The sequence below is a fragment of the Canis aureus genome, chromosome 3 (genome assembly GCF_053574225.1).
Source record: "Canis aureus isolate CA01 chromosome 3, VMU_Caureus_v.1.0, whole genome shotgun sequence".
In the NCBI taxonomy this organism is placed as follows: Eukaryota; Metazoa; Chordata; class Mammalia; order Carnivora; family Canidae; genus Canis; species Canis aureus.
The window spans coordinates 4,880,452-4,898,837 of NC_135613.1; the positions used below are offsets into that span (position 1 = coordinate 4,880,452).

Sequence of the window (18,386 nt, forward strand, 5' to 3'; positions counted from 1 at the left end):
TTTACTAAGTGAAGGGCAGGTTGTTTCATAGGGTTGCTTGAAAACACAGGTCTCTCGTGCCACTACCTTCACACCCAGGCTCTCAAGAGCATATCCACTGCGAAGAGCAAGGCATCTGCAGAGAAAAATCTGTCGTGGCACCTAGGACATTTTATCCTACAGTCTCCTTTGATATGTGCTTGATTTAAAAAGGCCATCATTAAATGCTCAAATCAGCTTCAGAACTAATAATAAAGTATGTTAGATCATATCCCCTCAAATCCAAGCAGCGTGGGGAACTCCTGGGCTTTAATAATCAACCGCGTAGGGCCAGTGGTTACGTTAAGGCTGTAGCCTCTAGCCTCTGAGAGCCTGGATTTATTTATTTATTTATTTATTTATTTATTTATTTATTTATTTATTTTTTGAGAGCCTGGATTTAAAGCGTCGGTCTGACTCCTATGTGGCTGATTGACTCTGAACAAGTTACCTGATGATTCTGTGCCCCATCTTCCTCATCTTCAAATGGGAAGGATAATAACCACCCTGACCTACAGTGTGCCAAGAGAATGAAATCAGAGACTGGGGGAAGGGTCTGGGCCTGGTGTCTGGAGCGTAGCTGCTGGGATTTATAATACTGATGATAGTGATGACAGTGATGGGGAAGCGACAGTACATATTAGGTTAACTTGAGCTCCTCGAAGCCTGATCTCAGTCACTGGGAAAGCAATCAATCCATAACCCAGCGCACAGCGAATGTGTGGCTACCGAAAGCGTATGTAGTGAGGACGACCACCTTTTATTCTTATGTCAAATGATGGCATTTGTCTCCCCGTTATCCACAGACCTGCCTTGTCACAGGCTCATAGGAACAGCCGCAGACCAAAATAGCCTGGCCAGAAGTCAAGAAACTTATTTTTTGATCCTGGCTTGCTCCCAGCTTTGTCCAGGGACTCTATCAGCTTGGTCCTATTCAACAAGAACAACTACTTCGAACGATTTGTAAGTCTAGAACCTCTCGGATGAAATGAGAAGCAGGAGTGACATCAGATTTCGCCCTATTTCTGGTGGCCAAATAATGCTTTGTTCACACACTTCAGGCAATAATTCTGCAACCACCTTTAGGTTTCAAGCTCTGTACCCAACCACACCGCATTAAAACCGGGCTTGGAAGGGAAGGCCAGCTGAAAGACTACATTGCCTTACAAAGTTGAACTAATCTCTTTTAATGCTTTACTTGATATCAATATTCATAGAGCCATGCTTCCCCCCAAGGGTTTATCAACCTCTTAAAAAAAAGATAAATGAAGTTGTTTGCATATTGACCCCGTAAGCTTCCCCACATGGTTTCCCCATTGCTTCATGAATATCAAAGCCAACAAAAAGAGTAAAATAAAATTAGAATCACTTATTCATATGCACCAAGTGAGCCCACACGGCTCAAAATAAAGGTGGCATTATTATTTCTTGTTTGTTCTTCAACAGAGAGGCATTATTAAGATTAGGGAAAACACTTGTGCTCTGCAATATAAAAGCCATTCATTCGCCCGTTTCTACTTCTCTGAATGCATAGGAACCTTGGTACGAACCTCTGTTGTCTCTGACTGTGAAATTTGGATTGTGAATGATTTCAGGGGGTAGACTGAAGATAAATCTTGGTCCATTGGCCGTGTCATCCTTGTCATCTGCACTAATTGTGACAATTGGCTGAAAGAGAAAGGTGGCCCATAAATAAATCATGCTGACATTGGCACATCATTTATTCAAAACTTCCTGGCCAGCTAAGAAGGCTGGGTTTAACAAGAGGACATAGTTACATTAAAGTAGGGCTCTGAAAGCCTCTTGGGCAGTGGGAAGTATCTCTAGATGAAGCTCTCAAGACTAAACTCTGCTTCCAAATGCCCTGTTTGCAGCCAGGGAAGGAGAAAGCATCATTACCTGGTTAGAAAGTGGCTTGGTCTGATCACTCTCACAGATGAAGCCTTCATAAGGGGCAGCAAACTTGGGAGCGTTATCATTGACATCAAGGACCCTGATGGCCACCGGGACTTTGGCTTCCTGATGCCTATTGTCTGAAAGAAGAGAATTCAGATAGTAAATACAAGCCCTCTGTGACATTCGAGTGTGTGATCGAGTTTGAGAACCGCTGGTCTTTAGGTAAACAAGCACCCCCAAATCTTGGCTCTAACGGTTCTACTACTCCGGGTTTAAACGATACTGTGTGGAGGGATAAAGTGGGGGATCCTTCAGTGATGGCTGTGAGCTTCAAGCTGCTGAGGGCTATCAGCTCCCTTGCCAAGACTATTCCCCAGGTCGGCAAAAAAAAAAAAAAAAAAAAAAAAAGAAAGAAAGAAAGAAAGAAAGAAAGAAAGAAAGAAAGAAAATATCTCTGTGTGTTTCTATGTCTTCTTCGATTGATGACCAAGAATAAATTTTAAAGTTTGAAAAAATATGCTTAAGACTAAAAAATATATACTATCTCAGCTGTCTGCCATTTTCCAAAATATCTATAGAGTCTGATGGAATAAAATTTGGGAAGATAGAACCAAAACCCTTAGGGGAGGGACTCCTGGGTGGCTCAGCGGTTGGGCACCTGCCCCTGGCTCAGGGTCCTGGGATAGAGTCTCACGTCGGGCTCCCTTCGAGGAGCCTGCTTCTCCTTCTGCCTGTGTCTCTGCCCACCTCCCCCGTCGCTCTCTGTGTCTCTCATGAATAAATAAATAAATCTTAAAAAAAACAACAACAACCCTTAGGAGAATACTTACGGATTTCTGCTGCAAAAACGGATATGTTGAGCCAGGCGGTTTCCTCTCTGTCCAAAGGTTTCGTGGTTTTAATAAAACCGTCTTCTGGATTAATAGTGAAAAACCTGTCGAGGTCAGTATGACGATCGATTGAATACCTAAGCAGAATGCAAATGAGGCAATTAGACAGAGACATTTTGAGCAGCTTAATATTTGAATATTTTCTCCATGCTATGTTTAAAACAACTTTTTCAATGAATTGCTTGAACTAGGTTTCCTTTTTAATCAAATTTACTTTTTAAACTTCCTACATGAATCTTTTATAGAAACTATTTTGCCACATTGGGATTCTTTATTCAGTACAATGAATGAAAGAGCTGTTTAGCATATATTTGATTGAGAAGCATAATGGCATGTTGCATATTTCTTCATATTTACTACAATCACCCACCATTTGAATATTTATGAAACTGCCTTTGGGAAGTGGGATTGCCTTGCTCCCAAACTACTCAGAAAGTCACAAATGTATCAAACCTTTATCAGATTTTTGCATATTAAATATCAAATAGTTTCAAGTTTATCTAAACTTATCATCAAGGATCATTTATGGTCCTAAAAAATCAGTTTTCTCCTTATTTAAAGAAAAATGCCAACTCTATTTAGAATGGATTTGTTTAGTTTATTTATTTGGTTTTAGGGATTCCCAGGTAGCTTGGTTCTGAATTCCACCGTGAAATACGCAAAGCAGGCTTGGTGATTATTTGTAGAACAAACTCCCCACACTACCATGATGGGCTGTGCCTAATAGCATGGCTGGAAGGTTTCAGCTACTCCTGCCCACTAGAAAATTTGCTTTTTTTCTAACAAAAGACAAAATAATTTCCAGAATATTACTGGACTGTGTTTATGCCAAAGTGTAGGAGGGCGAAGGGACAAGAAGGGCCTATATTGAGGTGTAGTACTTGCCCAGGACACCCAGAGTTCTAAGTACTGGAGGGCTGACTTTAAGAAGTCTGTTGAATTCCAAAGCCCCTTTCCTTTGCATTCTGTCATCCTACCTCCAAAATGAAGAGAAAAGGTGATTGGGTTAACTCTGGGAGTCATCCTGGGCTTCATAACTTGGTGGCTTACTGCTCTTGGAGGGCTAAGCAGCACTTTCCTAAAGTTCACAGAATACATAAGTCTGAAGGCGTTCATCAAGGGTAATAAAACCCAAAATACGTTAAAGGTGACAAAGGCCATGGATGGCATAGAATGTACCCTCTTCAATGCACAAATGATGGGATTTGCTAATGGCCAATCATCTAGTTTCTGGGGAAGCCAACACTAGAATCCAGATCTTCCAATTCTAGATCATGTTTCCAGAGGGGTCCCCCACATGGAGCAGCACTTCACAGGATAAAAGACAAGAGCTCATCCTTTGAAGCTCCCTGCGGGGATGGAATGATGAATCCCCTGCCCCCTGTCAGGAAACTGAAGATAAACCATTTACACCTCCCAAATGTCGGGAGAGGCTCGGTTAACACAGCCTTCCGCAGATAGCTCTCTGTGAAAAGGAGGCAAAAAATAAGAGACTGTCTCTTTCCCCTGCCACCAGGGAGTTAACTATCTAGTTGACATGACAAGACACACTCACGGGGAGAGAGATAATTAACAATTCAAAGTGTTATTCTCTAGAAACAAAGGGCGTGCACGCATTTTGAGTTTGTAAAGTCCTAGATGCAAGTTTATGCTCCAGCACTTGTAAGCCCCGTGATACTGGAAAAGCCTCTTAAGTGCTTTGAATCTCAGCCTCCTTATCTTTTAAACTGGAATATTAGTGTACCTAACTTTTGGCTTATCAGTAGGAATTACAGGAAATTACACATTAAGATATATAACCTAGCGCCTCGCATACTGTAAACAGTGCGACAGAGAGTTGCTCTTCTTGTTGCTGCTGTCACACTGTGTGGATGGATCATGGCAGCTCTCAAATGTCAGTCTACAGAGTATGACCTGCATCCCGCCGCCAGCGAAAAATCATAGAAGGTTTTCGATTAGAGGAACAAAGAAATGGAATCGGACTATTGCGATGATTAATACAGTAGGAGGGACAAGATGGTCTAAGCAAGAGAGAGTGGAGGAAGGCCAGAGAAATGGTTAGGATCTGAATGAGGCGACGGGTACCGGAGGGGGGATAGGAGAGAGAGAGGGGATGCAAGGCTGTGTGGCGAAGAGAGCACCAGTGGGACGCAGTTGATATTGGGGAGGCTGGGGGAGTCCTGGAGAGTTCCTCGGCTGGGTGTCAGAAAAGGAGACATTGAGAAACACAAAAACAAAACCAGCTTAGCAAGCAGAAGAGGTTAGACTCCCCTGGCGACATGCTGCCGTGCTCGGAGAGTAACAAGCCAGGCCTACCTCGGGTTTCACAGATTCAAGGTGAAGTAGGTAGGATGTACTTTTTTTTTGAAAAGTGTGTCACGATAAGTATGAGCTCAAAAATAAGTCTAAATGAATGAATGAGCCAGTAAAGGAGAAAGCAAGTGTGAAAATTCACAGCAGACCGCAGAATAGGTACAGAGTAGAATTAGGGAGAAAGATCAGCCTTGAGGCAGAAAATAAATCTGGAGCATTAATTCAATCATGCGATGGGTAGGAATGCTGTAGATGAGGGGACGGAGAGAGAGAAAGGTGCAAGTCAGAAGGACGTGTCTCAGGGACTCCCCACGGTCAGGCCAGGGATCTGGTGAAGACCCCGGCGTGGTCCTGTCCGACGCACGAACAGATTATTGCCAAGGTAGCTAAGAGGAGAGATACCTCCAAAAGCCAAGAGTGAACAGAAGTGTGTTGAACGCTACAGAATCTGAGAAGAAAGATCTGCAGAATTTCCGCAAGCTAAGAGTCTGGTTGACACTGTCATGTCCTACCCAGGTGTCCGAGGGCATGAATTCCTATACAGGTGAAGATCAACAATCAGGGAATTAGGTAGTGAGGACAGGAGGGCAGGAGGCAGACTGCGTAAGAAGCTTTCAATGCTCTGTAATTTGTTTGGGGAACAGAGACGGAGCGGGTAAGGGGGGTGGTGTTCAAGAGCCATTCTGAGCATCTTTGGATAATTATAGACACAGAAATTGCCGACACACACAGAACAGCTACCAGTGAAAACATGACCCAAATAACCAATCGCAGATGCGGATCCTGGAGACATGAGGCACAGAGGAAATGAGCAGTTGTTCCGAGAGTTTTTACGTCATCTCTCTTCCAGAACGTTGCTACGGCACCTCGATACTCTCAGGCCAAAGCTAACTCATTTAAAATCTACACCATGGCCATTTTGGAGTCGTTTAAAGGTGTCGGTACACCACTCCTCAGTCATCATGCCACGTATCTTCCTGCCTAGAGAGAACACCACCCTCAAACCCTCTTGGGAACTCGGTTTGGTGGTAGCGGTTAGGGTAGAGCAAGAAACTCAGAATGGACGAAGACATCTGGACTAAAGTCCAGCCCTCCAGATTCAACTGCCAGGCGCCTTTGAAGAATGCACCCCCCTCCCCCACCCCAGGCTCAGTACTTCCAGTTCCATCCTAAAGCAGTCATGGCTTCAAAGGGTGTCTGAGGATTAATTTAAATAACGTAGACAACACCTTGTCTGGGGCTAAGCAGATGCCCACTAGAGGCCAATTCTCTTCCTTTCTCCCCAAAGAGAGACAACGTTCAAGGGTTGAAAGGCAACTAACAACCTTCTCATTCAGGCCTTCCTCCTGCGTTTCCTTTGGTGTCAACAGAAAAACTCCACTGTTCTTGGCAAACATTTTTTCATGCTCAGATTTGTCTACTCTTTTCCCCAGCTCTACCGAGGTATGACTGACAGATAATAAAAAGTCTATATATAATGTGTGCAATAGGGTGTTTTGATATAAATATTCTTTGTGTAATGATTACCGTGGTCAAGCTGATTAATAGGTTCATCGCCTCTCACGGTTATCATTTCCTGTGTGTGTGGTGAGAACACTTAAGATGGACCGTCTTAGCAAATTGCAAGTATACAATACATTTTTAAATAGGATTATCAGGCTGTACATTAGATCTCTGGAACTTACTCATTTTATGAATGAAAGTCATACCCAAAGACCAATATCTCCTAATGTTTCCACCCCTTAGTGGCAATTACCCTGGCAACCACCATTCTGCTTTCTGTTTCTCAAAGTTCGAATTTTTAAGATTCCACACTTAAGTAGTATCATGCTATGTTTGTCTTTCTGTGTGTCTGATGTATTTCTTTTAGCAGAATGACTTCCAAATTCATCCAAATCATCATAAATGATAGGATTCCCTTGTCCTTTTAAAGCCTAATTTATATATATATATATATATATATATATAATATATATATACACACACACACGTACACACACATATATATCACATCTTCTTGATCCATTTATCCACTGATGGAGACTTAGGTTGTTTCCATGTCTTGGCTATTGAGACTAATGCAGCAGTGAACAAGGAGTGCAGGTTTCTCTTCAAGATAGAGCCATTATGAAAAACGGGAGAGCAGTTCCTTAAAATGCAGCTGGTGGCTGAACTGTTCCTGTGGCTGTAGCTTATCTACCCTGGAACCAGACAGACCGTCCTAGGCCCTTTTTGAGTGTGCCGGGGACAACACATAGGGAGTCACCGAGATTTTGTGTGGTGAGCGCTGTGAGGTGGAAGCTGCATCGGATCCATCGGTAGGGTGTCTTGGAAAAATTTCTAGAAAAGGTGACACCCAAGGGGTGGTGGGAAAATGAGTGTCATGTGCAAGTGTGAAAGAAGGGGGAGCAGGGCTCCCAAGCGGAGGAGGAACATGCAAAGGTCAGGAATCAGGAGAGAGTAGGTGAGGCTTCAAAGAATAGGAGGTGGAGCAGGTTAGCTGCAGCTCGGAGTCTGAGGCTAGAGGAAAATAGACCAAAAAGGGAAGAGATGAGCAGCGCACAGCAGGAATCAGGGTGGAGAGGCTTCGAGAGCCTTATACTAAATAAGAGAGTTGGGATTATTCTGGAGGGAGCTGCAAGGGGGAATGACTTGATCACTGATAACGGAAGTCTGAAGTCTCACATGATGTTTGGAAGTAGAGTTAAAAATGCTCAGTCTGGCTATAGGACAAGAGAAAGGTGGGGGAGAAACACCAGAAGGAGGCAGAGGAAGAAGTCCAGGCGAGAAAGGAATCAGTGTGGGGCGCCTGCGGGGCTCAGTCCGTTAAGCCTCTGACTCTTGATTTGGGTTCAGGTCGTGATCTCCGGGTCGTGAGACCGAGCCCTGAGTCGGGCTCCATGCTCAGCACAGAGTCTGCTTGTCCCTCTCCCTCTGCTCCTCCCCTGCTCTCTCTCTTACTCTTTCTCAAATAAATAAATAAAATCTTAAAAAAAAAAAAAAAAGGCATCAGTGGAAGGGCCACGGACAAATAAACCCCTGCTAGACTCCAAGGCAGGTGCAGGTGTCAGTTAGCCGCGCACTTCTGGCCCCATCCCCATCCTCGGCGTCCTTCTCCGGCTGTCTTCCTCCCTTTCTCCTCTCCCTCCTCTTCCTCAGTGCGTCAGGTGTGGGGGCGCAGGGTTCTGAACCACTTTTCTAGCTAGCTTTATTAAGTCACAAAGATACATTCACAATCGTGAAAGCAGCCTACAATTGTACGGCCCTTTGTTATCTCTTCAAAGTGCTCAGCTGCCATCGGATAGACAGAGCGAGTCTCCTAGCTCCCTGTTCCCTGGCTGTGTCGTCCTGGCCGAGTCACGTTGCACCCTCCCCCCACCCCAGACACCATTTCCCCTCAATTGACATGACAATAATTCCTATAAAATAAAGTTGAAAGGATACATTAGATCATGCGTCTAACGCAAGTAATAGGGTCCCTGGAGCCTAGAAGGGTGTTCAATACATTGTAATCATGATGACTACCTCAGGTTCTTACTCCTGCCTCCCCACAGTTCCCTGAGGCAGGCCCCACTGAGAGTGGCATCACCTAGTACACACGGGCCAGTCTGCGGCGGACAGAAAGTAGGTGGGCTGGACAAGCCTATCCAAAAAGTTAGTGGCAGAGAGCAAGGAAAACCCAGGTCTTCTAAAGCTTAGTCTCGTGTACACTGCCTTGATCCTGATCGTCTTGGGCCCTTTCTGAAACCGAAGGATGTGCTTCCCTCAGGGCTTTCCTAAAACCTCTTGCCTCTAAGATTCCTCATCCAGGCATTTACATAAATGCCTGTACCTTATGGGGCTGTTGGCAGCATCAGGGTCTTTGGCATGCACTCTCCCAACCACAGTGCCAGCGGCTGCATTTTCTTGGACTTCATGGATGTAACTCGGAGCCAAGAACATGGGGGGCTCATCAGCGTCTTCCACTGCAATCTTCACCGTCACAGTGTCCTTGAAAGGCCCGTTGCTGATGAACTTCGGGTCAATGTGCACGTTGGCCGCCTCTACCTTCAAGCTGTATGCTCTTTTGGTTTCAAAATCTACGGGCTGACAAGAGAGAAGAGAAGATTGACAACCAATTCCTTGAAAGAGTCGTGAGGAGAAAGACCGGATTGTTTTACAGGGCAGAGTGAATAGCTCCTCAAAGGGAGAAAATCGGGGTCTATTCAATATCCAATTACCTGAGCCATTCGGTCAGAAAATCAGACAAATCAATTGCTGAAATGTGGACTGTGCTCCGTGGGTAATTCAGGAGCACAACAGACACGGAAGGATCACATCATCGAAAATGAACTTCATTCTATAATAACAACACTAAGGCTGTCCAGATCACTCCCTAAAATCATCCAAGGCGAGGAATTAAAACACTACAAAAGTAACCGTTGTGGCCCATTCTGTAAAGTACCAAAATCTCGGTAATAAAAACACCCACTGAATTTCAGCACAAGTATGTCTTGTTAAGGGACTGTTCTCGTTCACACACACACACACACACACAGTTGGCTTAATCATGTTGACAGCCTAATTTTTGGTTTTCTGACCATGCAGCGTTTCCCAAAGTCTGGGACCCTTACCAACATGGCCCTTAAGATGACTTCAGGGACGTTATGGGTGATTTTGGTGGATGGATTTGTTGAATGACATTAACTTACTTATGAAGTTACTTATTGACACTCGTATTCCTTTTCTAATTCTTCCGTTACCAAACACACCAAGGATACCTCAATATACCTCAGGATAGTGCTAGTTTTTAACACATATGATGTTTCCTAATCTCCTTTTGAGAGACTGTGATACGAATGTCTCGCTAGAATGTAATGACGTCATGCTGTTTTGTTTGCATCCACCTCTAGGTTACCCTCCATTTATGGCAAGTGATAAAGGCCACTGAGAATAAGGCTTCCCTGTTAAAAGAATGCACATATGTTTAAAAGAAGCCCACTTAAAGAATAAAAATATCAACAGTAGAGATTTTATGCAGATTCAAAAAAAAATTGAGGAGTTAGTATTTGAATGACTGGAGTTATTGAGAAATTGATGGGAAACACTCCGTGTTTCTGAATGAGCGAATCAATCAGCAAAAGGTGAAAAGTACAGCTGTGGCAGAGAAACAAGCCCTGATGCCTAGGAAACAGAACTTTCTAATTAGCACTCTGGATGACGCTGAACTACCAAATGTTTGGAAAGAGTTGGGTCTTTTAAGGTTAGCATCTGCCTGCCATGCTGTTGTCAACCGCCTGGCAAACGCTTATTGTGAATGGGCATATAATCATAGGGTTTAGTCCTGACCTAATTCTACAAAGCTCAAAATTCAGGATGATTCCAGTTTTGGGGAGGAGAAACACATTCAAAGTTTTTCCATCATCTTCCCAATCCTATCACCCCAGATTCAGGGAACACTGCTCTTCCTGAAGGAAAATCAGACCCTGGTGATCCACCCTTCTGGAACTCAACAGCTTCTTTGTCCTTCTCTGGGTTACTGAGCAGCAGAAAGGAATGTTTATGGATGGGCTACAGGTATGAGATTGCTGCGATTTGTCAAAAATCTCTGCCATTATTACACAAAATAGAGAACTGCAATATTAGAGTTCTGAGACCAGGTAAGGAGAAGCATTCTAACCTCAGGTAAGCCTGTTGATGCTCTCAGAGCAGAACTCCTGGACCTCCATTTAGGCAAACGGCTTGGGGCTCAGAGTCCAGAGCCATGGCCCCAATGGACAGCACTGTTCACGTTGAGGCTAGTATAGTCACCCTGCGGTCTGCCCAATACTTTTCAGATTCTAAGCAAAAATCCCCAAATCCTTGCAAACATTTTTCTGGAATGCCCTTTCCTACTTTAGTGAGACCTGACTAAGTCTTCAGGTGGTCAGCGCAATCCTCATCGCTTGTGAAGTCAACTTCCCTGAGCCGCCTTTCTGCAGTCCCTCGTTCTCACCCCTGCTGGGGGTGGTGGGTGGGGGGCATCCCAAAGGATCCTGTTGAGTCTTGTTGATCTTTGCTTCCCCACTCCCCAAGATTGACTGTAACAAGTGAGCATCTACACTAATTATTTTGACTTAATGGGGAGCAGGGCTGATGGATGAATAACCTTTACACATTTGCCTAAATTTATACCTTGACTCCTTCCAAAAAAAAAAAAATTTAAGGTAGTTTCCCCTGTGAACATTTATATCCATGTTATGAGTAGTTGAAATAAAGCTAAATGAGGCAACACACTACGTAAACCATAAAAATCTTAATACCCCTTAGTTTACTAATCCCACCTCTGAGATTTCTCCCCGAGGGATTAATTCAATAGAAAACCAAAACAAACAATATTCAAAAATGCATGGTGTTTGTCAGACATAATAAAGGGTTATATCTAACCAGGAAAAACATACCCACAAAACACCAAACCCAACTGTGAGATTTTATTAAAGAAATAATGGTCCATCAATAGGATGGGATGTTATGTAGTCATTGAAAATGATTATGTGTATTATATAACAGCATGTGAAATGTTTGTGATGTGACATTAAGTTAATAAATCAGATCACTCTATGATTGCGACCATGTCAAATGTTATGTATCCACATGTATATACGTGTGGACAAACAGTATAAAAAATACTCAGACATAAAACTAGTGATATTAAAATAGTGGATATTTAAAATGTCTTCTAATGCTGCGCTCACACTGCTTTACAGGGACTTTATTTGGTTGAAAGTAAATAGCTGAGAAACTGCGCCAGGATCTCGGGGCCCTAAACAGGAGCCCACTTGATCAAGGACGTTGCAATGAACAGATTGGATTTTCCTCCCCAAGTCCACGGAGCCATCGACATGTTTCATTTTCATTTCACACTGGTTCTTTGGCTAACCACACAGAGCCTGTCTGAATATCCTGAGGGCAGGTTCTCTCTTATGCACCATTACACCTCTGACACTTACTGTGTCTGACACGGAGTCAATACTCAAGAAATATTTATTGCTTCCTCAGCTATTTGATACATGAATGACTCTACTTCCTAGATATCTCTTAAACTCCTCACCCTAATCTCTTCTGCCTTCTTCAGTTCTCGGTAATTTCTCCCTTGGATTCCAACAACAGTGTTTCAACGGGTCCCACGGTATCCATCTCAAACTCAAGACTGAATTTATTCAGGTTTCTTCAATGTAGCCTTCAATGTATACCAGCCCTACAGGAGCTCTTTTTTTTTTTTCTCTTCTTACCTATTTTGGAAATTCCTACTTCTCTAGGAGTAAATTCTTACTCGTATAAGAAGTTATTCATAACCCATATTCATAGATTTTATCACACTCGGTTCTCAACTGGGGAGTGATTTTGCTCTCCGTCACCCCGGGGATATGAGGCAATGTCTAGAGCTATTTTTAAATCATCACAACAGGTGGGGTGCAGTAGTATGTGTGCTTCCATCTAGCAAGGAGAGGCCAGGGAGGACGCTCAACTTCCTGCAATGCACAGAACAGCCCAGGATGACCAAGAATCATCTGTCCTAAAATGTTAATAGCACCCAGGCTGAGAAAACCTGCTCTATTTTAATTGTCTTTTCACTTAACTGTTCTCTTCAACTGTGACCTCCCGATAGCCCGGACTCTGTCTCAACTTAAGACGTCCAGCCTCTCACAAGAGGCCTGATGACAAAGGATAAGAACTCAATAACTCTCAATAGAAAAATGGCTGACTGAAGAAATGAGTAAAAATACTATATTAAAGAATATTTTAAGAGAAAAATGTGTCTATGATCTCTCTTTAATCTCATATTATTAAACCACATATAATGACTTCCATAGGCTCCATCATTTTAAACTATTGAATTCACCCCTCAAAAATTATTTTCTTTCCTGGTGGACATTTAGAACTTTGTGCTACAAGTTGAAGCAAACGTCCTCTTCCTAAGGAAATAACATCTTACAGTGTGCTAAACCTAAACTTCAGTGCTTTATAGAAGATTATTCCTTTGCCTGGAATAAACACACTGAATTGGGGGGGAAATGTGCAAATTAATCATATGCAGAGAGCTCATTTGCAATGTGTGAGTTCCATGGGGTGATTTAAATGTTTCAGGATATTAGAGACATAGTAAGTGTTTACACCCTGCATACATTGAAATCAGGTGACAACCTTAGCATAACCAACTACCCAATTACTTGAACAAGCGAAGGGTGGGAGGCAGGAATTGCCGATGTCAGTGCTCATATGTCAGTGTCATACAGAAGGGATAGTAATATTAATTAACAAGGTAAGTTGACAGCTCTATGCTAATACACTCAGCTACCTTTCTAGAGGAAAACCAGAGGGCATGATTACCATAGCCCTTTGTGGCTGATGATCAGACTGCCCTGGCCACTAATTCACTGTCACTAATGTTGACTTTTCCAAGTAGCCCAAGTTCACCTCAACTTCCATATTCTTTTACGAAAGAGTCACCTCCTACGTTCTCTCTGTTTTGCGTCCCACAGTGTATCTCCCAAACCCAACAATGTCTGCAAGTATCGCAAAAAGTCAGCTTCCTAGAGCACATCTCTCCCTGCTTCCCTAACTAAAAGATTCCTCCCAGGATATTTCTCGACCCTACTCCTGCCTGCTCTCCAGCTACCAGCCTCTTTATTGATTCTTCAAATTAATTTTTTATCGGTGTTACAGTCCAATCTTTCCCATCACACCAAGGAGCTTAATATTCATGCTACAAAACCAAGTTGAAAATGAATGCTTGATTAAAACCAAGGTAATCCCATCATCCAATTCAGATTTAATGCTCCACACACTTTGATGATGGAGAGGTGTTGATTTCTCAAGTGGTAAATCAGGGGGGAAAACCATTTTAGAAAATACTGTAACTGTTTCTTCACTTGAAAGTGAATCTTATGTGGCTTCCTTTATAATCCTTTTCTGGCCCAGCTGCTTCCAAAATGTCTTGAGTAGTAAGTTGAATGCCTTAGGTTTGAATTTCACATCCATGGGCTGCTAGCCACGTGACTATGACGAGATCAAATTATTTCATCTGTCTGAACCTCAATCTCCTCATAATTAAATTGAGGTACCATTGTCCATTGGGATAATACTATCTACCTTATATAATTTTTCTGAAAAATAAATGTTTGTAAGATGTTCAGACTTCATTTAGCCTATATTTAGTATATTATATTTTATAAAAGATTTTATATATTTATTCATGAGATACACAGAAAGAGAGAGAGAGAGAGGCAGGGACACAGACAGAGGGAGAAGCAGGCTCCATGCAGGGAGCCAGACATGGGACTCGATCCTGGATCCTGGGATCACGCCCTGGGCCGAAGGCAGACGCTCAACCAGTGAGCCACCCAGGCGTCCCTAGCTTATATTTAGCTTGAGTAAATTTTAGATTTTTTTTTTAAAGGACAAATAGTAAACTCCTCTTTGCTGTGAGTTAATTCCAAGATACAGTTTTTAAGGGCATTTCAGCTGACTCTGGGGGGAGGTTCACTACTGCTGATTCACGGGCTCAATCTTGAAAGAGAATCAAGCAGAGGACTGGCTCAAGTTTCACAGAGGGCCCAGCAATGCAGTGGCCCTTAGAGACTTCAGATGGGAGACATTCTGAACAGCCAGTATGAACCGAGTTAGCTTGGCAGAGCCAAAGAAGGAACCCCTTACATGCTCAGGGCTATTTCTTCAAAATCTAGATTTATCTAGCTATCTACCCTTCCAGGTAAAAACTGTGGCAAATCACAGAAAAACCAACAAGCAGTCAGCTGGCATTCCCAGCCCCCCTTTGCTAGCCCTCCCTAGTAGGAGGGAGGGGATGCAGTAACAGAAGGGGACGCAGTCCTGTTATGTCCCCAGAGCTGGGAGTGGAACTGTGAGGTCAAGTCAGGCCCCAGTTGTCCATATTCTCATTTCTCAGCCTCCCAGCGTGTGTTCCCCACAGGTCACCTTGGCTGGGCTGGCCAGCCTGCTCACACACCTGCTTCCTCACCCTAACTCACCTTTTTCAGTTTGACCACGCCCTCCTGTGTCTCATAGTCCGTCGTGATCTCAAACAATTCCATACCGTCTCCATCAACAATATTGTATGTGACTAAGCCATTTTCTCCAATGTCTGGGTCTTTTGCCTTTACTCTTCCTACTTCTTCCCCGGGGACAGCCGCTTCTGACACAGACATCTGGTACACGCCTAGGAGAAGAAGACATCTATTTTTATTTCCCTTTTTATTTGGCAGCTGTAAGATTTTAGATTTCATTGAATCCCAATAAATTTCTCAAAGGGTTTGAAATTGAACTCTCTATTGATTGAAAACATGAAAGAAGTGAATGGATGGGAAGGAAGATCCCACATGGCCTGCTTGTCAAAGAAATGTGTTCTACAGAGGATGATGAAACAGTATCAGGGTCCAGGGTGATGTGGTGGGGTCACCTGCCACATGTGAGAAAGGAAAACAATTCTCAGTTACATTTCCCAACAGGAAGTGATGGAGGACCACGTACGTCTTTATACATTCAAAGAGCAAAGACATCTTTTCATGTCTTCTGAGTGGTCCACCAGTTAATTCCACGGCACTGCCAGATACCCAGGAAAACAACCTTCTCTTTAAAAAACTTCCACAGCCCCATATTTTTTAAACGTCAAATGCAAATTTTATCCTTCAAAGTTTGACTCTTCTAACTCTATATATGACTCTCCTCTTAGATCACCTCTTTCACTGTTTGGTCAATAAGCACTGCCTTATTGGGAAAGCTTTCCCACAGTGTGGTCTATCCCTATATATTTATTTAACATTTATTGGGAACCTAATAAGTGCCAGGTGCTGCTCTAGCCCCTGGTGACTCAGTGGTAAATAAAACCATCAAGTTTCTTCTCTTACTGAGGCAAACTGAAGAGAGAGAGAGAGAGAGAGAAAGCAAATGTAGACCTACTATGATGTCATTGCCAGGAAGAAGACAAATAAAGTAGGGTAAGTGGTAGAGGGTAACGAGACTGTGTGACTGTACGTTTGTGTACAATGGTTTGCGAGGGGGATGGTGCGTGCCTGAATGCACGTCTGGGTGTGCGTGAGTGTGCGGTTTTGTGGTACACACATGCGTGCATGAGTGTTAGTGTGTATATGCATGTGTGTGTGAGTGTGTACACTTGTGTTAAATATGTCCACGTGAGAAGAAGAAAGAGAGAGAATCGAGATTGATTTGACATTGTTTGGTCCTTCAGAGAAGACATCCCTCGGAAGAAGGCATCCGAACTCCCTTGAAGGGAGTTAGCAATCAATCCTGTGAATCTCTGGATATAAAAATTACAAAGTGAAAGACAAATGGCAAAAATCCCAAAGTGGGCACACACCAAAGACAAACAGAAGCAAGAAGTCAAGTGTGGCTGGAGCTTTCTGTAAGAGGTGAGGGCACATGGGTAGGCTGGGACCCATCTATGTAAAAAGGCCATTGCAGGAGAGGGAAAGACGTCAGGTTTTGTTTAAACTTGGTGGAAGCCCCTAGAAGGTTTTCAGTAGAGAAGCCAGAGAGATGATCTTATCTGCATTTTCACATTTCAAAAATATGATGTGTGAAATAATATAGAGAAACATGGGCTGGAAACCTTGTCTCTACCACTTCCCAGCTGAGTGGTTTTGGACGAGTTACTTAAACTCTTCTAAGTTTTAGGTTCCCTGCCATGGATTTTATCAGTTCTAATATTCTGTCTATATTTATCTATATTACGTGGCTTCGAATGCTTTCAGGTTGACCCATGTTGAACCTAATCACGCCATAATCTGCATATTCAAGGACAACTGGAGGTGTAGTCGTCGTAGATAAGCCTCTGTAGACAATTACCAATTTACACGAAGCTTTACAGAAACCTGAGCTTGAGCTGGTTTTCTCCAAATCTCATCAGAGTTCGTGCAATGACCGCAGTGTCTGCACCGAAGCCACGTAACTTTATTATATGACCGCGTGTGAGCCAGGGCACGAATGGCTGCCTGCTAACAGTCCTGTTTGCTTTCTCCTTCTACACACCAAACAATTTTGCAGTGTGGATAAGGGAGCGTGAAGTCTGTTAGAATGCTCTCTGAGCCCTAAGATTCCTGGAGGTGATGAACCCTGTGCCTGGCCAGGCGAAGCGATCTCTCTTCCCCTCTCCTTGGGCCCCACGAGAACTGCTTCTTGCCTTGTAATCCTACCTCAGTATCTCCTTTGTGCAGATCGTTGTCTTTGGATTCCTCTGAAAGACCGTGGTGCCTTCCTGGGGCCATATTGTTTGCCTGCCTTGTTCCCACGTTTGCAAAAAGTGCCATCTCTCGGACAATAAACCCCCAGGTTCCACCAGCTACTCTCCTAATCTAGTGACGAATCCTCCGCGTACGAGCAGCACCGGCAACGCTACAATCACACTGTACCACTGTCTATATCTACATGGCCATAAACAGATTTATGTTCAAGTTCTGAATTTCCTATATCTTTAAAAAAAATTTTGATTAAGTCTTCAATTTTGATTCCACTGTAGTTAATGTGCAGTGTTATATTAGTTTCAAGTGTACAATATAGCGATTCAACAGTTCATACATCACTCGGTGCTCATCAGGACAAGTGCCTTCCTTAATCCCCATCAGCTATTTCACCCATCCGCCCCACCCATCTCCCTTCTGGTAACCATCAGTTTGGTCTCTATAGTTGAATCTGTTTCTTGGTTTTGTTTGATCCTTTTTTTTTAAAGATTTTATCTATTCATTCACAAGAGACAGAGACAGAGAGAAAGAGAGAGAGAGGAGAGAGAGAGAGAGAGAGAGAGAGAGAGAGAGGCAGAGACACAGGCCAAGGGAGAAGCAGGCTCCATGCAGGGAGCCTGACGTGGGACTCGATCCCGGGTCTCCAGGATCACGCCCTGGGCTGCAGATGGCGCTAAATGCTGAGCCACCAGGCTGCCCCACATTTTCCTAATCCATTCATCTATCGATGGACACTTGGGCTGCTTCCATAATTTGGTTATTGTCATAGGAATGCTGCTATAAAGACAAAAGTGCATGCATCCCTTTGAATTACTGTTTTTGTATTTTAGGGGTAAATGCCCAGTAATGTGATTACTGGATTGTAAGGTAGTTCTATTTTTAACTTTTTTGAGGAACCTCCATACCATTCTCCACAGTGGTTGCGTTAGTTTTCATTCCCACCAACAGTGCAAGAGGGTTCCCCTCTCTCTGCATCTCCACCAATACCTCTTACTTCTTGTGTTTTTGATTTTAGACATTCTGACAGGTGTAAGGT

General features: G+C 43.3%; 1 protein-coding gene across 6 annotated transcripts in view; it reads right to left on the bottom strand.

Annotated features, from left to right (window-relative positions):
* CDH11 (cadherin 11) overlaps positions 1-18,386 on the bottom strand; it is a 148,351-nt gene that overhangs the window by 16,143 nt on the left and 113,822 nt on the right. For 4 of the 6 annotated variants that reach the window (XM_077885743.1, XM_077885751.1, XM_077885759.1 and 1 more), the window contains 5 exons: positions 15,125-15,312; positions 8,950-9,203; positions 2,745-2,881; positions 1,918-2,051; positions 1,569-1,686 (listed from right to left, as the gene is read on the bottom strand). In XM_077885743.1, coding sequence (XP_077741869.1) covers positions 1,569-1,686; positions 1,918-2,051; positions 2,745-2,881; positions 8,950-9,203; positions 15,125-15,312 — 831 coding nt within the window. Of the gene's footprint in view, positions 1-1,568; positions 1,687-1,917; positions 2,052-2,744; positions 2,882-4,604; positions 4,740-8,949; positions 9,204-15,124; positions 15,313-18,386 lie in introns of those variants that run through there. The other 2 variants (XM_077885765.1, XM_077885766.1) reach the window with 2 other exon arrangements.